Below are 26186 nucleotides of genomic sequence, written 5' to 3' on the forward strand. Positions count from 1 at the left end.
CATCACGACGCGCAGGTCGCCTACGGGAGTCAAATCAAAAGACCTGCACCTGGCGAGCCGAACATGTCCTCGGACACTCCCGGCACTAAAAGCCATACGCCATTTCATTTTACCAGGACACACTTGATTCACTTGCCTACGCCAGGGAAGATGCCCGCGCAGGACTCGCAGAAAATTAGAGTGCTGGCAGCGAAGTAAAGGATTGCTACGAGAGGGCGCAGCAGCAGACAGATCCACATTCAGAATACAATTCTTGTCGAAAATGTTCTTTTTTCTTTGCTAGTGCCTTTATGTCTCACCGACACAGATAGGTCTTATGGCGACGATGGGATAGGAAGGGCTTAGGAGTTGTTAGGAAGCGGCCGTGGCCTTAATTAGGTTACAGCCGCAGCATTTGCCTGGTGTGAAAATGGGAAACCACGGAAACTATCTTCAGGGCTGCTGACAGTGGGATTCGAACCCACCATCTCCCGGATGCAAGCTCACAGCCGCGCGCCTCTAACCGCACGGCCAACTCGCCCGGTGAAAATTTAAGTATGGTCGAAGCTGGTAGAAGTTCCATTTCAAATACCAAATATGAATTGTACGTGTTTTGGGATCACTCATAAAATTTTATAGGTCTGCCTGTTTTGAATGTAGCCAATCAGGAATTTCTGTAATTAATTTTACACCAATAAGGTGTTTCTTCCTCGTCTTGTGTATTAGTTTTTGCTGTTATCCAATAAAAGTTTGTGGGCGGGTTGTTATCATTTATGAAAGGTCTCGAACTTTCCACGACGGTATAAAAACTGCTGATTTTCTTGCCTCGGGGCCACTTCAGTAACATCTTTCTTAGTGTGTGGATATGTAGCAGGGGGCGGGAAGCGCCTCTTTCTTCGGGCAACAGATCTCCAATAAGGTAATGGCCTGTTAACATCTTTATTTCTTGCTAGCTCAGCAGTTTAACTCTCGGAGAAGGTTCGAATCCTTTAATATGTATCTTTTTAAAATGTAAATTATTTTTCCGTCTATGTAAAATCTACAAATATCTTTCACTGTAAAGCGGGGATAGAGAGTGCTTCACCCTCTCGAACTCCCCTTCATTTTGAAATGGAGGTGATTACGTTTTCATAACCGTTCTTCTCTCCTTTAATGTAGTAAAGTTTTCTCATACGGGTCACCTCCCTAGCTTGGGATTAGCCCCTGTATTATCGGCCTAGCGCCACTTAGGTTTTAAGACAAAAACTTTGTGTAGGAGTGCAAATTACGCCTCCATCCCCTTTGCTTTGGGCCAGTAACTTAACCTGATGTTTTGTTTTTTTCATGCGAAGGCCCCGTAGGTTGGGTATTAAATACTCCTGTTTCCTTGTGTGCCTTGAGGGCAGATAGAAGTGAAGTTTGTTGTGGCCTTTGAGAGGCTTGTAAAATTGAGAGCGGGTATGCTCTTTTAACATTGTAATTAGGAGCTAGTGCTACTTGGCACGATGGGGTTTTCTGCCCCTTTGTTCATTTGGTAACTTGGTAAAGTTGAGCTAATCGCTCAAAAATTGTGAGTGTGGGGCTCGAAGCCCAAAACCTGGTAAAAAAACCCCTGAACGGGAAAAATTATTTTGTACCTGCCTTTCGTTGTTATTTCACCTAGTGAAAATTGTTGAATGTTGTTATCTGTTATTTGTTGATTTTGAAAAGAAACTATAACCTTTGTTAAAGTTTTAAATTAACTTTAATTCTGTAGTTGAGGGTTATATGTACTTTATTACGTGGGTGATATAAGCGGATTTTTTTCTGAAAAGCTATAAACTGGAGATTTTTTGGATTTAGCCAAAAGAAAATACAATTAAAAGAGAACATTCATAAAAATACAAAGCTTAAGTTGTTATAAAATAGGTTTCCCTCGCTATAGCTCAGTACGGAAAGAGTTTTGACAGCAAAACAATTTTTATATGCCGACAGTAATCCATACGTTCTCACCTACATGGTGTATATACAGTGTGCTAAAAGGAAGTAGCACACTCCTCAGATGATGAAAAGTCCACAGTTCTAGCCCTTCAGGCAAGCAACTCAATGTTGAACACATTCTAGGGATATGAGCTGAGAATTTTAGGTAAATAAAATGTAATAAACTATGAGAATACATTCTTTATTTATTCCTAAATATTACAATAATCGTTATCCGGTCGATTAGATTAGCAGTTTTACTGGGCGAGTTGGCCCCGCGGCTAGGGGCACGAAGCTGTGAGTTTGAATCCAGGACTTAGTGGGTTCGAGCACCACTGTCGGCAGCCCTGAAGATGGTTTTCTGTGTACCTTAATTAAGGCCACGGCCTCTTCCTTTCCACTCCTAGACCTTTCCTATCCCATCGTCGCCATAAGACCTATCTGTGTCGTTGCGACGTAAAGCCAATTCTCAAAAAAAAAAAAAAAAAAAAAGAGAGAAGATTAGCTGTTTGCTTTTCCTATCACTGCGAGCGCTAATATGAGTCAATACATTGTTTCACTTAAGCACGACTACGAGCGCTAATGCGAGTAGATGCAGGATTTCACTTAAGCCCTTGTAACTATTCGGTGTGGAATTTTTAAAAAACTCAAAAGCCGCCTAAGGGTATAGAACCAAGGAATACATTACAGAAAGTTAATTTAGCTAGAATTTGAATCAAAATCGAAACGCGTAAAGAAAGGAGCGATTATAGGCTGTTTTTCCGCAACTACATTTAATCCGGAAGTGACTCTGGTAATTTGTTTTCTTAGTTTGATAGAGCTATCCAAGACTCACAATTTGAAATATTTCCGTCATTTTAGGCCTATCCCTTTTTTTTGTTATTTGCTTTACGTCGCACCGACACAGATAGGTCTTATGGCGACGATGAGGCAGGAAGGGGCTAGGAGTGTGAAGGAAGCGACCGTGACCTTAATTAAGGTACAGCCCCAGCATTTGCCTGGTGTGAAAATGGGAAACCACGGATAACCATCTTCAGGGCTGCGGACAGTGAGGTTCGAACCCACGATCCACCCGAATACTGGATACTGACCGCGCTTAAGCGACTGCAGCTATCGAGCTCGGTCATTTATCCCTTCAACTTTCGACACAATTGAGAAAATCGTATAATTTTACGGGTTTTTTTTTTGTAGTCTGGGGACCCACTTTGTCTGCTAATAAATGTTTTCAACATTAAACGTCCGGCTCCATGGCTAAATGGTTAGCGTGCTGGCCTTTGGTCCAGAGGATCCCGGGTTCGATTCCCAGCCGGGTAGGAGATTTTAACCATCATCGGTTAATTTCTCTGGCACGGGAGCTGGTTGCAGGTGTCGTCTTCATAATAATTTCATCCTCATCACGACGCGCAGGACGCACAGGCCACCTACGGGCGTCAAATAGGAAGACCTGCACCTGGCGAGCCGAACATGTCCTTGGACACTCCCGGCACTAAACCATTTTCTTTAATATTAAAACGCTGTGTAGTAGACTATAATATTTCAGCCCTACCGAGAGGTCGCTATCAATTGTGAAGTTCAAGAACTTTTCTTCACTCCCTTTAAAATGACATGTCTTCTAGCCGAGCTGAGTGGCTTAGACGGTTGAGGCCGCTAACCTTCTCACCACACCTTGGCATGTTCGATCCTGGCTCATTCCGGTGGTATTTGAAAATGCTCAAATTCGTCAGCCTCGTGTCGGTAAATTTACGTAAAAGAACGCCTGCAGGACAATATTCCGTCACCTCGACATCTACTACGAACACCTTAGAAAAAGTAGTTAGTGGGACCTAACAACAATAACATTATTGTTGCACACATATCTTCTAAGATGTCTTCCTTACATACAGACAAATTATATGCTTACGTATAGGTTAATACAACTCGGTCGGGAATCGAACTTGAAATCCTTTAGATAAAGGACTAGATGCTAAAAGATTTGTACCAAGTTAATTATGTTTTGACGACATTTATGCCTTGCATTTAGAACATGTATTCAAACTGCTTACTTACCATTGTTTAATACTTATTTTTAATCAAATTGTGTACAAAATGTTAGAACATATGTACATAGCACCTCTACTACTTTTCAATTGATTCCCAAAACATTTCATTTTAGAAGCTACGATTTCCTCGGTTAAAGCCTACAGAACAAGCTGCAGAATTATTCTGTGACTAACCCTCGGAGAACAACAAGATTTTCTCTTGTTTATTTCCACCACCGATTTATCAGACACTCTGCCACAAACATAACAACACCTTGCCAACATTAGGCTCGGTTAAGTCATGAAAGATGAAATCGCACACACGTAAAAGCTCCACTTTTCGTTCTGAATGCGATTTATTTTGGTGTAAATAATTATCACACGAGGTACGTTCACTTCCTAGCATAAAACCACTTTATTGCCGCTAAGTCTGTTCCTTAACAACATACAGTTAAACACAATGTACACAACACTACAATACTATTATTGGAAATACACTGAAGAAATTTACTATAGCTTCTGTCAAGTACAGATGTCAACAATTTCTCACACTAGTTATTCGCTTCACCATCACACAGTCGATTCTGTGAGCACAGATGTCAACTTGTTATTCACTTCACCATCACACAGTCGATTCTGACAGTACAGATGTCAACAAGTTCGCACACTTGTTATTCACTTCACCATCACACAGTCGACTCTGACAACACAGGTACCGGGCTGAGTGGCTCAAACGGTTGAGGCGCTGGCCTTCTGACCCCAACTTGGCAGGTTCGATCCTGGCTCAGTCCGGTGGTATTTGAAGGTGCTCAAATACGTCAGCCTCGTGTCGGTAGATTTACTGGCACGTAAAAGAATTCTGCGGGACTAAATTCCGGCACCTCGGCGTCTCCGAAAACCGTAAAAGATTAGTTAGTAGGACGTAAAATAAATAACATTATTATTACAACACAGGTGTCAACAAGTTCACACACTTGTTATTCACTTCACCATTACACAGTCCATGCTATGCTGATATAAATCAAATCCTCAACTCACTGTAACACTCACTCTAACCCAGGGCCACTCAAACGCCCAAAATCTCACGTGTATAAACTGAGGACCAGAGGTTCTCGGCGCACATCGGTCCGACTCGGCTCGGTTCGGACCAGCGTTTTGACTCGGGGCGACCCGGCTCAACTCGGCTCGGATGGCGGAGGCTGAAGATTAAGTGAGGAAGGGGGTGACAGGTGGAGCGAGCGAGGCAGGTGTAGGGAAAGAGAGAGATAGAGCTATTGTTCGAAATCGAGGAGTGGTGTCTGCACTCTGGTCAACTTAGCGAAGTCCTCTTTTGCACTTTGCACCGCGCAATGCACCAGTGCATGCACCCTGAGAGGCCCTGCTCTAACCCATACTTTACACTCTCTGACTCCACTAATTCCCACTCTCACTCTGGCCTCTCGACCTGTCAGTTCGATATATATAAATAACATTCGAAAAGCAGTCTAGAAATATCGACTTCTGGAAATGTTCTTACAACGCTCTAAATGGAACACATCCGAAATACAAGAGCAATCGATCGACCGGCCTCGCGATTGCAGTAGATCAAACCATAATATTCGATCACAGTTTACATACACACATGGGGAAATCTATAACATTCCTAATGTTTCTACCTTAATCTGGATAATAAAGCAGTACAGTAAATTTCCAGAAACCTCCGTACGTATCAGAATGATGGTGGATTATACCCAATACACGAATATTACAGAGTTTCTACAGTTTTCGACTACACAGATTTTGAGGTTAGACATATTCACAATACGCATTTGAGCTTATACAAACTTACAATGCACTTAGCATTTAATAAAATAGAATTATAAATTATTAAACATAATAATTGAAGGATATAAGAGATGGGTTTTGTGTAGGATGGCCTACATATGACAGAGTTCGACTCCCATGCGTGATACAGAAATTTATGATTTTACCGAATCAAAAACATAGCATGACACACCACAACCCTCCCCCTCATGGTGCCAACACACACATACACACACACACACAAAACAATCCGCCATTCTGAGTAATGGTCGAAGATCAAACTAGTGTAATATCGGGGCAGCCAACCTACGTAAACCTACTTCCGTGGGTGGATAAAATTATCCCGGGCGAGGAACATCCAACAGCGTTCCGACATGTATGATATAGAAATCCCCTTATAGGAAATATCATTAGAAAATAATGCCCCACACCGATATTCTGTGAAAAGACGGCATCAGAGGAAAGAGAAGAAGCTGCAACAGTTTATCTAAGAAAATAGTTACACATATTTTGCACAAAAAATTCTTACAGTTCGTCGCACCTGGCCCACCTTGCATCCTGTATGTACAGTGAGTGGCCAAAAGTCATGGGAAGACACTGAATCTGATGTTAGTAACGAGTTGCTTCTCCGCGAGCTCTCAAAACGGCAGTAATTCGGCGAGGTATCGACTCTGCAAGGTGTTGGACTCGTTCTGGAGGGATCCGGACACACGCATCTTGCACAGCTACCCACACTTGGTCTTGTGTACTTGGTGCGGGGTTCATTGAGCGTACACCGGCATCGATAGCATCCCATAAATGCTCTACTGGATCAAGATCGAGGAATCCGGAGGGCCAATACATGGTCGAAACTTCACTGGAGTACTCCTCCAAACACAGAGCGGTGACATAGCACATTGTCCTGTTGAAACATGGCATCTCCATCAGGGTACTCTAGGGCCAGAAAAGGATGCACATGGTCTGACAGAATGTCTAAACGTGCGCCAGTCAGCGCTCCCAGCAGTCGAACAATGGCGTCTAACTGCGACCATGAGAACGCCGCCCAGGCCAGAAGTGAGCCACCTCCCACCTGGGCATAACCTTGTTGACACGCAGGATCCATAACTTGACAGAGCATACGCCACACTCTCACGCGCCCATCAGCTCGATACAATTGGAACCAGGATTCATCGGACCATACCATACGCCGCCACTGTTCCATGGTCCATTGCTGATGTTCGCGGACCCATGCACTTCGTTGAGCTCTGTGTCGAGGTGTCAGCAAAGGGACACGAGTTGGTCGTTGGCTGGTGAAGCCTATGCGGTGCAGCTGCCTCCTTACAGTCCTGGTAGAAATGGGTTCCTGACTCCCATCATTCAACAGGGCGGTTATCTGACTCACAGTAGCCCGTGGAGCGGCCAGTATGGTTCTGCGGAGGCGACGTGATGTCCGTTCGTTAAACAGCTGTGTTTTTCCCGTGCGGCAGTTTACACGGGTGGTAAAATTCCCTCTGCGATTTTGAAGACCCAGTCTTGACACTGTTGACCTTGGAAGCCCGAATTCGCGTGTAATCTCCACAATGTTATGTGCGCCGATGATCATCCCACATCCAAAGTCGGTTAGCCGCAACGTGTTGCCATCTTTACGACAGTAGTGTCTGTGACAGACTGCTTAGCTACGCCACAGCTAGCCGCAACGCTCAGGGGTCATACATGGCACTCTTTCTAATGGTACACCCCTTCCCGTGACTTTTGGCCACTCATTGTATTACTAGACAGTTCCTTTCTTCCTTGACGTAAGGCACTTCATGTTTCTAATACTCGTTTCGTCCAAACATGAGATATCTTCTTGTTATTTCTTTCATTTCAAGAAGGCACTTTTCACCTTAACTTCAATATTTCTGACAACTGTGTGTTTACTGTACTTTATAAGCTTGGAATTTATTTCCAATTCTCTCCACTTCTTTCAGAGTCTTTCCAGCCGAATATCACTGTGTTTGTGAGAGGTACTGTGCGAGGTTACACACATCTGAAAATAAATCAAAAGGTCTTCACTAGAAGATCTGTGAGCTTTCACGAACTCTCTAGCTAACTCTAGTTATGCTTCTTTGTTTCTGATTTAGCTTGCATCATGGGTGATTCGATCGATGTAAAAGTGATAAAATCATGGATACAACGGAGTTATTGGGATCGTGCATGGAGTTTATATTTGGATAATGTTCTCACTGGCAGTTCACCAGAAACTGATAAGTATGAGGAGCTAAAAGAAATTTATGACAAACACCTTGAGAAGAAGTAAGTATTTTATTCGAATTATGCTTACTTGTCACATATTTTTCTTAAAAAATATCAAATTTCTACCGTAACTCAGTCTAAGACAGTGTGTTCATAATAGAGAAAGGCACAAAGTAATGCTGAAACAGAAAAATAAAGGAATGCATTTGTACAAATTTGTGTGAAGACGGGATCAATGAAAGTCTTGGTGAAATGGTGATATCAGCGCAGCTTGTGAGCAAAAAAGGGAGGTGTATCAAAACAGCTTCAAATAAGAATTTATATGATAGGCTCTAGGCACTCTCACTCTTTTCTAGACCTACTTCAGTCGGACTGCAAGTAAGGTCATAGCACAGCAACTGCTTTAGTCAAAGGGACTGAGCACATCAGACAAGCAATGGATGAAAGGCAAGCGACTATACTCACACTCCCAGACAACGGCAGTGCTTTGGACAGGATAAATAATTATAGAACCGAGGAAGAAAACTATCAAATGGTTTTGGAAATAATTTCCAAAGGCTAGTTCCAGCGGCAGGGAAACTGTCCTGAACTGTACTAAGGAATTTTGTAAAGAGAGGGGTAAAGGCATTTAAAAGTGTTTCGGGCAAATCAGGTGAAATTATTCCAGATACTAGGAAACTACGGGAAAGATAGAACGAATATTTTGAACAGTGTGAAATGAAGTCTTTCTGTAGAAAACTCGAATAACCGAGTTTATTGGGAGGAGAACAGTGATGACAAGTGCGCTCGAAGAAGTGGAGTTGGTGGTAAATAAAATAGTGTCATAAAGCAGCAGGAATAGATGAAATTAAACCTGAAATTGTAAAATATCTTGGGAGGCAGGAGTGAAGCTGTTTCATAGAGTAATAGGATTGGTGTGGAATTTAATTAAGGTACCTTGTAACTGATGAAAGCAGTAATTACAGTAATCTACAAGCAGGGGAAACTGGGAACATATCAGCAGCTGTCAAGGATCTTTTTGATCAATATACTAGTCAAGGTGTTTAGAGGCACTGTTCAAATTTGGGTGCGATCTGTGATGGATAGTAGACCGGATGACATTCAGTGTGGTTTCAAATCACACAAGGACCATTAAGCTCATTCTAAACGAGGTTTAACGAGCGAGTTGGCCATACGGTTAGGGTCGAGCAGCGGTGAGCTTGCATTTGGGAGATACTGGGTTCGAACCCTACTGTCGGCAGGCCTGAAGATGGTGTTCCGTGGTATTACGGTGACGATGGATAGGAAAGGACTAGGAATGGGAAGAAAGCGGCCGTGGCCTTAATTAAGGTATGGCCTCAGCATTTTCCTTGTGTGAAAAAGGGAAACTACGGAAAATCATCTTCAGGGCTGCCGAGAGTGGGGCTCGAACCCACTATCTCCCGGATGCAAGCTCACAGCTGCGCCACAAATATCAGAAACCAAAGGAGGTACACTTGCAGAAAAAGTTGAGAAACACTGGCCGAGGAGGCAATCCAGCTACCCCTGAAGTTAAATACCGAGATTTGAGGAACACTGGCCGTGTATACAATCCAGCTAACCTTGAAGTTAAATACCGAGATTTGAGGAACACTGGCCGTGTATACAATCCGACTACTCTTGAAGTTAAATACCGAGATTTGAGGAACACTGGCCGTGTACACAATCCAGCTACTCCTGAAGTTAAATACCGAGATTTGAGGAACACTGGCCGTGTATACAATCCAGCTAACCCTGAAGTTAAATACCGAGATTTGAGGAACACTGGCCGTGTACACAATCCAGCTAACCCTGAAGTTAAATACCGAGATTTGAGGAACACTGGCCGTCTATACAATCCAGCTAACCCTGAAGTTAAATACCGAGATTTGAGGAACACTGGCCGTGTATACAATCCAGCTAACCCTGAAGTTAAATACCGAGATTTGAGGAACGCTGGCCGTGTACACAATCCGACTACTCTTGAAGTTAAATACCGAGATTTGAAGAACACTGGGCGTGTACACAATCCGACTACTCTTGAAGTTAAATACCGATATTTGAGGAACACTGGCCAAGTACACAATCCAGCTAGCCCTGAAGTTAAATACCGAGATTTGAAGAACACTGGGCGTGTACACAATCCGACTACTCTTGAAGTTAAATACCGATATTTGAAGAACACTGGGCGTGTACACAATCCGACTACTCTTGAAGTTAAATACCGATATTTGAGGAACACTGGGCGTGTACACAATCCGACTACTCTTGAAGTTAAATACCGAGATTTGAAGAACACTGGGCGTGTACACAATCCGACTACTCTTGAAGTTAAATACCGAGATTTGAAGAACACTGGGCGTGTACACAATCCGACTACTCTTGAAGTTAAATACCGATATTTGAGGAACACTGGCCAAGTACACAATCCAGCTAGCCCTGAAGTTAAATACCAAGATTTGAGGAACGCTGGCCGAGTACACAATCCAGCTACTCCTGAAGTTAAATACCGAGATTTGAGGAACACTGGCCGTGTACACGATCCAGCTACTCCTGAAGTTAAATACCGAGATTTGAGGAACACTGGCCGTGTACACAATCCAGCTACTCCTGAAGTTAAATACCGAGATTTGAGGAACACTGGCCGTGTACACAATCCAGCTACTCCTGAAGTTAAATACCGAGATTTGAGGAACGCTGGCCGAGTACACAATCCAGCTACTCCTGAAGTTAAATACCGAGATTTGAGGAACACTGGCCGTGTACACGATCCGACTACTCCTGAAGTTAAATACCGAGATTTGAAGAACACTGGCCGTGTACACGATCCAGCTACTCCTGAAGTTAAATACCGAGATTTGAGGAACACTGGCCGTGTACACGATCCAGCTACTCCTGAAGTTAAATACCGAGATTTGAGGAACACTGGGCGTGTACACAATCCAGCTACTCCTGAAGTTAAATACCGAGATTTGAGGAACACTGGCCGTGTACACAATCCAGCTACTCCTGAAGTTAAATACCGAGATTTGAGGAACACTGGCCGTGTACACAATCCAGCTACTCCTGAAGTTAAATACCGAGATTTGAGGAACGCTGGCCGAGTACACAATCCAGCTACTCCTGAAGTTAAATACCGAGATTTGAGGAACACTGGCCGTGTACACGATCCGACTACTCCTGAAGTTAAATACCGAGATTTGAAGAACACTGGCCGTGTACACGATCCAGCTACTCCTGAAGTTAAATACCGAGATTTGAGGAACACTGGCCGTGTACACGATCCAGCTACTCCTGAAGTTAAATACCGAGATTTGAGGAACACTGGGCGTGTACACAATCCAGCTACTCCTGAAGTTAAATACCGAGATTTGAGGAACACTGGCCGTGTATACAATCCAGCTACCCCTGAAGTTAAATACCGAGATTTGAGGAACGCTGGCCAAGTACACAATCCGACTACTCCTGAAGTTAAATACCGAGATTTGAGGAACACTGGCCAAGTACACAAGCCAGCTAGCCCTGAAGTTAAATACCGAGATTTGAGGAACACTGGCCGTGTATACAATCCGACTACTCCTGAAGTTAAATATCGATATTTGAGGAACACTGGCCGTGTACACAATCCAGCTAGCCCTGAAGTTAAATACCGAGATTTGAGGAACACTGGCCGTGTACACAATCCAGCTAGCCCTGAAGTTAAATACCGAGATTTGAGGAACACTGGCCGTGTACACAATCCAGCTACTCCTGAAGTTAAATACCGAGATTTGAGGAACACTGGCCAAGTACACAATCCAGCTAGCCCTGAAGTTAAATACCGAGATTTGAGGAACACTGGCCGTGTATACAATCCGACTACTCCTGAAGTTAAATATCGATATTTGAGGAACACTGGCCGTGTACACAATCCAGCTAGCTCTGAAGTTAAATACCGAGATTTGAGGAACGCTGGCCGTGTATACAATCCAGCTAGCCCTGAAGTTAAATACCGAGATTTGAGGAACGCTGGCCGTGTACACAATCCGACTACTCTTGAAGTTAAATACCGAGATTTGAAGAACACTGGGCGTGTACACGATCCAGCTACTCCTGAAGTTAAATACCGAGATTTGAGGAACGCTGGCCGTGTACACAATCCGACTACTCCTGAAGTTAAATACCGAGATTTGAGGAACACTGGGCGTGTACACGATCCAGCTACTCCTGAAGTTAAATACCGAGATTTGAGGAACACTGGACGTGTACACAATCCAGCTACTCCTGAAGTTAAATACCGAGATTTGAGGAACACTGGCCGTGTATACAATCCAGCTACCCCTGAAGTTAAATACCGAGATTTGAGGAACGCTGGCCAAGTACACAATCCGACTACTCCTGAAGTTAAATACCGAGATTTGAGGAACACTGGGCGTGTACACGATCCGACTACTCCTGAAGTTAAATACCGAGATTTGAGGAACACTGGCCAAGTACACAATCCAGCTACCCCTGAAGTTAAATACCGAGATTTGAGGAACGCTGGGCGTGTACACAATCCGACTACTCCTGAAGTTAAATACCGAGATTTGAGGAACACTGGCCAAGTACACAATCCAGCTACCCCTGAAGTTAAATACCGAGATTTGAGGAACACTGGGCGTGTACACAATCCAGCTACTCCTGAAGTTAAATACCGAGATTTGAGGAACACTGGCCAAGTACACAATCCAGCTACCCCTGAAGTTAAATACCGAGATTTGAGGAACGCTGGCCAAGTACACAATCCAGCTACCCCTGAAGTTAAATACCGAGATTTGAGGAACACTGTCCAAGTACACAATCCAGCTAGCCCTGAAGTTAAATACCGAGATTTGAGGAACACTGGCCGTGTATACAATCCGACTACTCCTGAAGTTAAATATCGATATTTGAGGAACACTGGCCGTGTACACAATCCAGCTAGCCCTGAAGTTAAATACCGAGATTTGAGGAACACTGGCCGTGTACACAATCCAGCTAGCCCTGAAGTTAAATACCGAGATTTGAGGAACACTGGCCGTGTACACAATCCGACTACTCCTGAAGTTAAATACCGAGATTTGAGGAACACTGGCCGTGTACACAATCCGACTACTCCTGAAGTTAAATACCGAGATTTGAGGAACGCTGGCCGTGTACACGATCCGAATACTCCTGAATGGTAAATTTATAGTTTCAAGAAATTCTGTTTAGCAGTTTTGTCGATATGTTCTCACAAATAGATAGAGTGACACACAGACAGACAAAAATGAGCCGAACCTCCTTTCAAATTTCGAACACATAATCAGGGATAAAAAAGAAGTACGGGACAGAAATTTGAAGTGTACGGACAACACTGTACGTTTATGTATATGGTATTACAGATAGTTGTTGGTCAAGTGCATAATTATTAGGCTATTTTTTAAATACTGATTTGAACTTGGTGACATATGTTCAGGTTACAAGAGATCGAAGGAGAAAAACATTTCAAACACTTCCGTGGAGATTTCAACGACCAACTCCGGACCCGCACTGAAAGGAGGACGGTACTAGTGTGCAGTGCCAGTTACGGCAGCAAACTTGAACATGTGGGAGCTATAGAAATTACAGTTCCCCAAAATAATCCTGAAACATTAAGGACTGGGTGGTTCAGAGAATGTTCTGTCGTACGAGAACCAGGTGACTACACTGATGATGTGATGATGAGAGCAGTAGAACAGCTGATATCGAACGACAGGCCTGACAAATGGTAAGTGCATATTTTCTTTTTCTTGTCCTCATTCTTTAGCCTGTTCACATCCACTCCTGAACATGCCCTCTTCATTTCCCTTCCATATCGTCCTCTGCTGGGCAGTGTGTTCCAGCTGCTTCCTCCATAGCGTTGGATGTCATCTCAGCAAATGGTAGTTGATCTGCCAACACTCCTTGATTCCCGTGGTCCCCACTCCGTCAGAGCCTTCGTACATCCTGAGTTGCTCCTCGCCACGGTAACTAGAAGAAGAGACGGTAGGTGTCACGCGCAGCCGGCCAGGGGCATGTGACGTCAGCGGACTCTAGTCTGCCAGGCGCTGTAACTTACTGCAATCAGTGTCCCGAGCGCCCCACTTATCTTCCTTATCATAAATACGTTTAGGCTGTAATATAATATTTTCACATGAAAACCACTATCATATTGCATAGAACTATTATTTTTATTATTTTGATTGTGTGCTTTCGTAAATATTGCAGACCTAGTTTGAAAGCCACAATAATGAGACCTGTCGTTAATATGGTTAAACAAGTTTCAAATGTTCTCATATACCGGAAATTGTATTATTTGCAGCTCTCAATTACTTGAAAGAATTTAAAATAAGAACCCTACACACGCACAGATTATATAAATCAGAGTTTAACAATCAAGAAATAATATTAACCGATGAAGTGGAGAAATGTGGGAATGTTTTTGGAAGGAAGTGTTCCTATTTTCAACAAGTGCTTACGGTGGGGGGAACTGGAAGTTCAGGTTGTAAATCTGTTTCAGAATCAGAGGGAAGAAAATGTTCGGAGTAAACACGTACTATTTTAGAGTTAAAATATATTTTCTTTAACAAAAATATACTCAATGTTTGTGCAGAGTTGGGTCTTTTGGGAATCTGTAAAAGGACAACTTACTGTACATTCCTTTGCTTTGTTGGGATGGTTTGTACTGCCTGCAACTGCAGATCACGGCATTTTAACAACACAAACACGACATATACACTGGAGTTTACTTCACTCACGAATGAAACGCACGAGTTCACGACTTTTGAAACATTCGCAAACCTCGAAAGTAAATAATTAAAGAAATAATGTGCTGACCACGGAAATGCACCGAATCTCACTGCTTAGAATGAAAACACTGACACCGAAGAGTATATAGACTGAAATTAACGCGTAGTGTAATGGGAGGGAGAGTCCGATTACGTCACAACCACGCCAGTCTACTGCGCATCCGTCTCGTGACACCTACCGTCTCTCTTCTAGTTACCGTGCTCCTCGCAGTGTGGGATGTCGACCTCCGCCTCAGTCTTGCCTCTTGTTCCACCTCGTTTGTGACTCGAATCCTTCTCTTGATCTCGCTTCGGGTATTTTAGAAACCTATTGTTTTCACAAATTACAAGGGAATAGAATAACACACAATAGGAAAAAGCAAACAGATCAAAACCATCACCCATCTTGTTACAGTACGATGTTCTTTATTTGGCGTAATGCCTTCTTTGTCCTTTCTAAAACACACGCTACATTATCTTGCTGTTACACTATTTCACTTGTCGTTTCTGTCGTTGTTTGCTTTCCAAACTCCGTTTCTCTACGGGGTCGGGTATGAAGTGAGAAGAAGCTTCGTAGCGAGTTTTAGACCGGCTGCCCTTCCTGACGTCAACCTCATTAGAGGAGTTAATGTGACGAAATAAATGACGTGACGTATGATAGTAGGAATGACGAGTGTGAATTCCAGTGCCGGCACATATTCTACTCCTGTTGAATAGCACCAGAGGGTCTGCTCAAGGTTTAACGTCCCCATTGTTCCAAAATTCTGCAGCCCTTTTTAGGTGCACCCACAACCCCACTTAGGTGAGGAGCATGTACCATTTTATCCACATACTATCCTCCAGCCATTCGTACATTTCTGGCAGTACTTGAAATTAAACATGGGCCTTCCATGACAGCAGCTAACAGTGCTAACCGTTATTCTGCGGAGGCTGAAGAAAAAATTATAGTCATTTCAAACAGAAAAAATCACACAGGCACAAAAAATACCATAAGTAAAAAAACCTGCACATTTACTTTTGAGTGACGTAGTGAGTTGTTTAGCACCTCGACGTGATTTTGAGTGTCAGTGGCACACGTTTCAACAAAACAATTAGCGAATTTATTTTAGAAGTTGGAGGAATGTGTACAGGGAGCGCTGTTCGTTTTTATGGACATAATAGGCATAACCCATGACAAGCTACTTTCGCAAGTAGGTACTGTTTACCGAATTGCAGCTCTAGAACTGCTCTAAATCTCTGATTCGGGTAGGATAATCCTCTCACCTGTCTTACCACGGAACAAATCAATTTCCAGACAACCTTAATGCTAAATAGTTAGCAAGTAATTTTATGCCTCTATGTGTCCACGTCTAGGCATTTTGTTTTGAGAGTGGGGATTGTGCGATGTTGTGAAGAAATTATTTAACTTCATTGCGATTATTTCGTTAACAATTTTGTATTCAACTACATACCGAGTCAGATGGTATGTACTTATCTTTGAAACTTCTCCAGATTTCTTTCCGTTTCCGATTTGGATACGTTTTTATTACCTTCTTACATTCTTCTCCTGTTGATGACAGTATTATACTTCAGTAACAGGAACGGCGTTTGCCGTCATTCTTATCATATTTTCCGCCTGCAGCAAGCGTTTCCTACAGCGTGCCGTACTGAATAACTGTGTTCCAGAAATAAGTAGGTACGTTGCTCAGCACCTAATCGTGTGTTGGCAACCATTGAAAGCACTTTGCATTTTTAGGAGACTGTAATAAGACTCAATCATCCTTTATCTACTGATATTTTAAACAAAACATAATATAATCACCATAAATGATAACTAATTGATAATTCAACTCGCTGGCTTATTTTTTCCGGCATTGGTAAAAGCTTTTCATGTGGTGTCTCCATGGGTTTTCTCGGAGGATAAACTAGAATGCTCCTATTCTGGCCGCACACCTAAGATACAGTACTAGAACTTAATTATTACAGGTATATAACAGCAGGCTCGCCGAGAGCAGGCGGTCGTTATTTTGGTTGTCTTGAGGTGGAAGTCAGTTATGGGTCATGAGCCAAGAGTTTAGTGTGTGTAGCGGTCAAGTGAGTTGCTTGTGCACGTTATCAGCCTTGTCTGGAGTCAAGCAGAGTGTATAGCGAACGTGCGTTGTGCTAGCCAACGCACGCGCATTCGAACCGGTCTACATGGAACTGCTGCGTGAAGTTACTGGTACGTGCGAAAGGATGTCAAAGGTGAAACCTGTGAAGATTAGGAACGAACGCCATTCCAGGTAAAAACTGCCAGCTGGAGTCCCGCTGTGAGGACAGGAAACTTTTTTTAACAGGCAGTAATTAATGAAGTGTGGTTATTCATTGTGGAGTACTTTTCTGCTTCTTAATCTGTTTACCCTCCTGGGTCGGTTTTACCCTCGGACTCAGGAGAGGGATCCCACCTCAAAGGCAGTGTCCTGGAGCTTCAGACTCTGGGTCGGGGGATACAACTGGGGAGGATGACCAGTACCTCGCCCAGGCGGCCTCGCCTGCTATGCTGAACAGGGGCCTTGCGGGGAATGGGAAGATTCGATGGGATGGACAAGGAAGAGGGAAGCAAGTGACCGTGGCCTTGAGTTAGGTACCATCCCGGCATTTACCTGGAGCAGAAGTGGGAAATCACGGAAAACCACTTCCAGGATGGCTGAGGTGGGAATCGAACCCACCTCTACTCATTTCACCTCCCGAGGCTGAGTGGATCCCGTTCCAGCCCTCGTACCACTTTTCAAATTTCGTGGTAGAGCCGGGAATCGAACCCGGGCCTCCGGGGGTGGCAGCTAATCACACTAACCGCTAGACCACAGAGGCGGACCATTGTGGAGTATAATTCAATCAAGTATCAACGATCTGCATTCAGGACTGCCGCCAAGACGGTAGATTCCCTATCAGTTGTTTACCTAGCGTTTTCTTAAACTTGTGCCGGGCTGAGTGGCTCAGACGGTTGAGGCGCTGGCCCTCTGACCCCAAGTTGGCAGGTTCGATCCTGGTTCAGTCCGGTGGTATTTGAAGGTGCTCAAATACGCCAGCCTCGTGTCGGTAGATTTACTGGCACATAAAAGAACTCCTGTGGGACAACATTCCGGCACCTCGGCGTCTCCGAAAACCGAAATAGTAGTTAGTGGGACTCAAAGCAAATAACATCACCATCATCTTAAACATGTTGAAGGAACTTGGGAATTTATCGAACATTTCCCTTCTCAAATATTTCCATTCTTGTCCTGTAAATGATTATTTGTCTTGTTAAATTCCATCTTTATCTTTCGTAATTTTAAAAGCTCCACTCAAGCTTATTCGTCAACTAATGTCACCCCAAGCCATCTCCCCACTGACAGCTCGAAACATACCACTTAATTGAGTATTTCATCTCCTTACTCCCAATTCTTCCCAGCCAAAAGTTCGCAATATTTTCGTAACACTGCTCCTTTTTCATATATCGCCCAGAAAAAACCTTGCTGCTTTCCTTTGGATATTTTCCAGTTCTCGTATCAAGCAGGCCTCGTTTGCGTCCAGTACACTAGAACCATATTTAAATTGGGGTCTTATCATAGAATTATACGCCATCTCCTTTACATATTTACCAAAACCCCTAAATATCCTCATAACCTTGTGAAGAGATCTGTAACCTTTCTTAACAATCTCGTTATATCATCAACCCAATTACTTATTTACATCTAGATACTTACAGTACTCTCCATACGGTACTATCCCTCCTTCAAGACAGTAATAATAACCGAGAAAAAACGTACAACTTAATTTTTCATCCCATTTACCATCATACCATTGTCCACTGCCAATCTCATAACAATGTCTAGGTCCCCCTGCAGTCGCTCACAAACTTGCAACTCATTTACTACTCCATACAGTAGAACATCATCCGCAAATAGCCTTATCTGCGATTACAATTCATTACTCATATCATTTATGTATATAAGAAAAGATAAGGGCCCCATAATACTTCCCTGTGGGACCCTCATTTAATAATTACAGGATCAGATATCACAGCACCTACTCTAATTCTCTGAGTTCTATTTGCTAGAAATGTAGCCACCCATTCAACCACTCTTTTGTTCATTCTAATAGCCCTCATTCCCGTCATTAATTTCTCACGATCTGCCATATCAAAAGACTTGGATAGATCATTAGCGATACAGTTCATTTCACGCCAGAAATCTAAAATATCTGGTATAACTTGCTGGAATCCTACAAGTTGAGCCAGGAGGGAATAATATTTCCCGAATCCGAACAGTTTTCCATCAAATCAGTTAGTAATTACGCAAATTTCAGAAAGAATGCTTTCCCACAGCTTACAAACAACACATGTCAAACTGACTGTCCTTTTGAATACCTCCAGAAATCTTATCAATTTCCTTTCTTTTCCTTTTCTTTTATTATTAAACACATTCACTAAAAAACGAATAAAAGAGATGAACAGACACGCTGAGGACCGCAAAGGATGAATTTCTAATTTTCTGTCATTCAACTTTTGTACCATTTTTGTAAATATTTATTTGTGTTATCATAGGTAAACTTCAACACTTTGTTGGACATTATCTTTACATACTAATGAATAAATACTTTTGACTCCTGTAAATCCCCATTTATATGGTACGTTCCGCTTGGTCATTTATGATTCCTGGAATGTCTTTTGCCCTTCCTGGAACCTGCTTCTGCCTTAAAGTATCGATGCCCGTCCTTCCATTTTTCATTAAAATCCGTATGAGTCACAGGATATTTAGAGTGAAAGTATATCAGTGGTGATTGACTGTAGTATTATGTAGATTCCTTCATTAAAATAACCAATATCTGCTCTCTTTTATCATAGATCAATGTTTACCTCCTGCACAGAAATCTTTAGTAAAAGGCGAAAGATGTATACAATTTGAGGGGAAACAGACCGTGAACGATCTGTGCTATATAAATTAGCTCTTGGATCATGTGATAATGCAACGAATGCTCTGAAGATTGATATTGTTCCTTTTAGGACTCTGAAGGTATTCATTACTACGTCTCCACCGTACTGGAGTGCTGACCGTATCGTGGAATTTTGTAAAAAGTACAATGTGGATATGACAATAATATGTTCTTCACTATATATGATTGATCGGAACGAGATGAAGGATGGTCTTCGTCGTCTGAACAATTCCACGGCCAATATTACCCTTAGGATATTTACTACTCAAGACTGGAATGACCTGGTAAGTTCCCTATACGCATACTATGGTGGTGGTGATGGATGTTGATACTTCTTCTTCTTTTCCCTTATGTTCCCATTGACATAATAATTTCTGGATTCTTTCTCTGGCATTCATCCTTTACAGTTCTCAGTGTGTCTTTTCATCTCTTTTATTCGATTTTCAGTGAAATAATTTAATAAGCAGTTATCCGTTAATGGAAACTGTGAGAAAATGTTCAGATGTACATTGCAAGCTTTTCAGGCTGTCGTTAACGCTAATTATAACATTTTTCCTGCTATAAGAACATCCTAAAATTTGAACGAATAAGATGAAAAGTGTCATTGTTTGTTTATTAGCGTGTACTTCGTTTACAAGTATGTTACAGTGTTACACGTGTTTTCTACAGACTGAAATGTGTTAAAGTTACAGTAACTGAGTCGACGCTGGAAAGTGTGGCTTCCTTCTTAACAAAACGTTCAGAGATGATCACTGTGTGTTTCACCATGATGATAATAATAATAGAAACAATAAAACGTAATCATTATCAAAGCAATATATTGTGGCAAAGTTAGGGCTCGTAGCCTTCTCTTACACTTAACCACTTGACATATAAATTAGCATGTAATTTAAAATATTAATTTTACAATATTATAATTTTATAATGCCGAAATTTTACAATTTAACCTACAATAACATAAAAATGTTGATGGCCTAACCGAAACATATTTAAACTTTTACAACCTAATGTATATATAACAACTGCATCTAACAACACGTTACAATAAAAAGCTATATTCAGCCTCATTCATGCATTCCATTCACACACAAGAAGCCTGGAAATGCTTATAAGATGACGTTGGGAGAGGGTTTTAAACTTTTTCTTAGATCCAGTGCCCCTAATGACGTCGGGGAGTTCATTCGAACAGCTGGTCAAAAGACTTATCAAAATCTTCCCCTCCACGGAAATCTTTAGTAAAAGGTGAAGAATGTATACGATTTGAAGGGTAAACAGACCGTGAACAATCCGTTGTAAGTTGTGATTCGACGTAGAGGAATTTCTAGCCGGGTAAGTGAACTAAGGTAGCGAAATCTGGAGGACAGGTACAAAAGAGTGTTTTCACAAAGCACTTGATACATCAAGGTAGTGGCATGGAGTCTACGTCTGTTGTTCAGTCGTAACCAAGATAACTTTCTATAGAAAAGGAATACGTGTGCATATGGATGTATGTTGAATGTATACCTGATACATGCACTTTGGGCACGTTGCAACTTCATGCCTTGTTCATTATTTGTATCAATAAAAACTGTTTCGCAGTGTTCGAGAAGTGGAAATAAAAGTGACTGAATGAGCTTTATTTTCTAAGACAAAGTTAAAAACCCTCTTCCAGCGTCATTTTAAACATATTTAAACCGCTTCAGAGGGTGCAGGCTTTAATATATATATATATATTTTTTTTTTTTTTGCACACATGCTGCGACCAGTTTAATGTTTCTCTTATGACCACGCAAAGATCATAACAGATTCACAGTATGGAATAATGGTATTGTTTAGTTCTACAGGAGGAATATCATACTCATTTAATGTGTTCAAATTTTTCGAAGTGCCGATTATTATTGCTTATATTTGTAGGCGATTTATTTTTAGGTTTTTACTCGATGCATAATTACTTAGAAGACTTAAATCTGCGTCAACTTGTCGTACAGCAATCTGAACTTTATCAGTTCTTGTGTGGTATTACATCTGCAGATCATCAGCAAAAGGATGATACTTGCAGTGTGTAATCGATCGATCTGGCAACATCATGTACACTGACTGACAGAGCAAATGCAACACCAAGAAGGAGTGGTCAGAACTTTATGCCAATTGCAGGGTAGACTGACGTCGCTGAGGTATGCTCATGATGTGAAATGCGCCGCTGTGCTGCGCACGTAGCGAACGATAAATGGGACACGTCGTTGGCGAATGGCCCACTTCGTACCGTGATTTCTCAGCCGACAGTCATTGTAGAACGTGTTGTCGTGTGCCACAGGACACGTGTATAGCTAAGAATGCCAGGCCGCCGTCAACGGAGGCATTTCCAGCAGACAGACGACTTTACGAGGGGTATGGTGATCGGGCTGAGAAGGGCAGGTTGGTCGCTTCGTCAAATCGCAGCCGATACCCATAGGGATGTGTCCACGGTGCAGTGCCTGCGGCGGAGATGGTTGGCGCAGGGACATGTGGCACGTGCGAGGGGTCCAGGCGCAGCCCGAGTGACGTCAGCACGCGAGGATCGGCGCATCCGCCGCCAAGCGGTGGCAGCCCCGCACGCCACGTCAACCGCCATTCTTCAGCATGTGCAAGACACCCTGGCTGTTGCAATATCGACCAGAACAATTTCCCGTCGATTGGTTGAAGGAGGCTTGCACTCCCGGCGTCCGCTCAGAAGACTACCATTGACTCCACAGCATAGACGTGCACGCCTGGCATGGTGCCGGGCTAGAGCGACTTGGATGAGGGAATGGCGGAACGTCGTGTTCTCCGATGAGTCACGCTTCTGTTCTGTCAGTGATAGTCACCGCAGAAGCGTGTGGCGTCGGCGTGGAGATAGGTCAAATCCGGCCGTAACTGTGGAGCGCCCTACCGCTAGACAACGCGGCATCATGGTTTGGGGCGCTATTGCGTATGATTCCACGTCACCTCTAGTGCGTATTCAAGGCACGTTAAATGCCCACCGCTACGTGCAGCATGTGCTGCGGCCGGTGGCACTCCCGTACCTTCAGGGGCTGCCCAATGCTCTGTTTCAGCAGGATAATGCCCGCCCACACACTGCTCGCATCTCCCAACAGGCTCTACGAGGTGTACAGATGCTTCCGTGGCCAGCGTACTCTCCGGATCTCTCACCAATCGAACACGTGTGGGATCTCATTGGACGCCGTTTGCAAACTCTGCCCCAGCCTCGTACGGACGACCAACTGTGGCAAATGGTTGACAGAGAATGGAGAACCATCTCTCAGGACACCATCCGCACTCTTATTGACTCTGTACCTCGACGTGTTTCTGCGTGCATCGCCGCTCGCGGTGGTCCTACATCCTACTGAGTCGATGCCGTGCGCATTGTGTAACCTGCATATCGGTTTGAAATAAACATAAATTATTCGTCCGTGCCGTCTCTGTTTTTTTCCCAACTTCCATCCCTTTCGAACCACTCCTTCTTGGTGTTGCATTTGCTCTGTCAGTCAGTGTATGTAAAATGGAAATAGCAATCGTCCAAGTACAGGCCCTTGGAGGACGCACAGGGGTTTGTTAAGCCACTCAGATCTGTTATTGTTTAAATTAACACACTGACAGCGATTCCTGAGGTACGAACTGAAATACGTTATTGCCAACTGGCTGAAATTTAGCCTGTCCAATTTCGAAAGTAGCAGTTGAGGAACAACTATTTCAAAAGCACTAGAAATATAAAATAAAACCTGTAGAATCACTTGTCAAGTGTCCATTGCGTGTCGAATGTCATCATTTACGTTCGGTAAGTCATTCACTGTGTTATGTCCTTTCTGGATACCAGATTGGTAAGGCTCAAAGCAGCGAGTAGTTAGTCAAAAAAGCAAGGATGTGTTCGTGTTCCAAGCCTTCTAGTACTTTGGAAAGGTGTGGGAGAATGGATATAGGACGATAGTAAAAACTGAAAAATAAAAATCCACAGCATGTTTCCAGTCATTCGACAGGAATGGAATTAATGAAGCCCCATCTAGCGACGAGGACAGGAATTGTGCCGGCTGCCGAAGCCTGTCGCACCCCTCTGGGGCAATGCTTAATGACTGACAGATGAAATGAAATTACATTGGCGAGTGTTGATGGAATGAGAGATGACAGGGAAAACCGGAGTTCTCGGAGAAAAACCTGTACCACCTCAGCTTTGTCCAGCACAAATCTGATGGTAAAATAGGTAGATTCTTATTACGAATGGGAATGGTGATACCATACTTCCACGCAGTTGGCAATACTCCTTGTACTCGTACTGCGTCAGAATAGGAAATATTGCACCAATGACGGATCTTATAAAAGATAAATGTGTGTCGTCATTACCCACAGCATCTGACTTCAGGGAATAAATTGCACGCTTCATATCGTACGCAATAACTTTTTTGAATGTACTTTTTTCTTATTTACTCGGGAATGAATATTTATGACGTTAATATCATCAGCAGAAGTTTGGTTATCATCTGAATTATTATTATTATTATTATTATTATTATTATTATTATTATTATTATTATTATTATTATTAGTATTATTATTATTATTATTATTGTATAAATGAAGTTGATCGGGTGAGTTGGCCGTGCGGTTAGGGTCGCGCAGCTGTGAGCTTGCATCCGGGAGATAGTGAGTTCGAACCACACTGGCGGCAGCTCTGAAGATGGTTTTCCGTGGTTTCCCATTTTCACACCAGGCAAATGCTGGGGCTGCACCTTAATTAAGACCACGGCCGCTTCCTTCCCACTCCTAGGCTTTTCCCGTCCTATTGTCGCCATAAGACCAATCTGTGTCGGTGCGAAGTAAAGCAAATAGTAAATAGATAAAGTTTTAGAGTGTCCGCTGCCTGTGATTTCGCTATTTTGCCTATTTTTGAAATATTTATCCGTTTTAGGCCAATTCATGAACATATTAGTGGCTTTTAGCTTTCGTCTCCGTTTGTCAGTTCGGCTCTCTGTTTGTTCCACCATCACGGCGAAATGACTAGAAAGATATCAACCAAACTTAATATTTAGAGTACATGTACTCATCCAGAAGCAGGTTTTGATATGCATATGATTTAAAACTCGCTGAATAGATTGGAGGTTTATGGGAAGGCCAAACGAGTTACATATTGGATATTTTCTTATACACTATTGATCTTCTGTCTAATATGTAGACTTTATGTGAAACGTCCCCTCGTTTTAAATCATTTATATTATGCGCGTAATTTCGCTTACTCTTCAAATGATGGAGAAAATTACTATATTCCACGGGTCTCATGCTCTGCGTCGAGTGACACACACTCCCAGACCGACAGCGAATCTACCAGTTGCCATGGCAACGTCTCTGGTTGCTTGCCAGCAGAGAAGTAACGTAATGCCTTTTTCGTCGCCATTAAACTCGTCGTTGTTCATTGTATAGAAGGTGTGGGAGACGTCAAGGTCCCATTCTGCGGGATATTTTTGCTGAATATCGTTGGAGGTTACAATCGTCTTCGAATAGTGCTAAACATGCCTCTTAATATTTGAACAGTACTGTGGAGTGTTTCGCATTATTTCACACGGTAAAGAATTTTCTGGCATTTGCTATAATTTTCACTGTAGTTCGCTTCAACTTCCGTTTTCTGTTTTAATTTCTTGCCACTGCATTGCCTCTTTAGGATTAGGTAATACCACCATAAGTCATCTTCTTATCTGAATAACCAGCAATCCCTGTGCCTAAATTTATCTTCTGTTACCACTTTCATAAATTCGTAACTCATATGATCAGAATTTAGTGAAAGACATTTCATTTTTCCATGATATCGCCAATTATGTCGCACAACGTAACGTTAACTGGAACTTACTTAAGAGTCAGTGGGTAGGTTGTGACACTTTTGAAGGTTAGTGATTTTTACTATGCCAACTGAAAATCGAGCTACCATTGGAAAATCATCGTTCAAAGCTTAAAATGAACTGCCCTGGGGTGTCTGAGAATGCTGCTGAACTTGAGGCTGGTTAGAATGCAGACAGATTTAGGGAGACATGTGGAGAGTGGTGCTGATAGCAGGCCAGGTTCAGCTCGCGGTGAGAACGTCATCGTAAATCTAGGGCGTCTGATGCTGCTTTTAATAATGATGATCTACGCCCCAAGTTTTCCGAAGACACCGAGGAACCGGATATTTTGTGCCGCAAGAGTTCATTTACGTACAGATATATCTACCGATAGGAGCTTTGCAGCCTTGCAGCTTTCCTCAAGCGACATCTCTTCACATGCCATCGAACTGAGGTAGGATCAAATCCATTACCTTGGGGACAGCTCGTCATCTCTCTACAATATATCCCATTTAGCACATCAAGACTGTTTCAGAGCGTGAAACTAGGCTCTGTGCCGACAGACTTAAGAAGATAGACCCAATGACAGGTAGAAAGGTCATTTCACTTAGACGAGAAAACCCAACCACTGAGGAATATTTGCAGGCGTTAGTAGAACGCTAGACTTATCTATACGCCGTCAGACGAAATCCCGATTACTCAGCAGAAATATGTAAGAC

General features: G+C 42.8%; 1 protein-coding gene and 2 non-coding genes across 3 annotated transcripts in view; 1 reads left to right on the forward strand and 2 right to left on the reverse strand.

Moving 5' to 3' along the window:
- LOC136879324 (uncharacterized) overlaps positions 1-26186 on the forward strand; it is a 154899-nt gene that overhangs the window by 40836 nt on the left and 87877 nt on the right. The window contains exons 2-4 of the mRNA XM_068228972.1: positions 7841-8012; positions 13408-13698; positions 19740-19953. Of these exons, the coding sequence (XP_068085073.1) occupies positions 7849-8012; positions 13408-13698; positions 19740-19953 (669 nt within the window). The 5' untranslated portion in view covers positions 7841-7848. The remainder of the gene's footprint in view (positions 1-7840; positions 8013-13407; positions 13699-19739; positions 19954-26186) is intronic.
- On the reverse strand, positions 19538-19656 carry LOC137501925 (U5 spliceosomal RNA). Its single transcript, XR_011018685.1, has one exon. It is a non-coding gene; the product is annotated as a U5 spliceosomal RNA (small nuclear RNA).
- On the reverse strand, positions 20832-20949 carry LOC137501926 (U5 spliceosomal RNA). The gene has a single exon (XR_011018686.1). It is a non-coding gene; the product is annotated as a U5 spliceosomal RNA (small nuclear RNA).

This window comes from Anabrus simplex, chromosome 8 (assembly GCF_040414725.1).
Source record: "Anabrus simplex isolate iqAnaSimp1 chromosome 8, ASM4041472v1, whole genome shotgun sequence".
Taxonomy (NCBI): domain Eukaryota; kingdom Metazoa; phylum Arthropoda; class Insecta; order Orthoptera; family Tettigoniidae; genus Anabrus; species Anabrus simplex.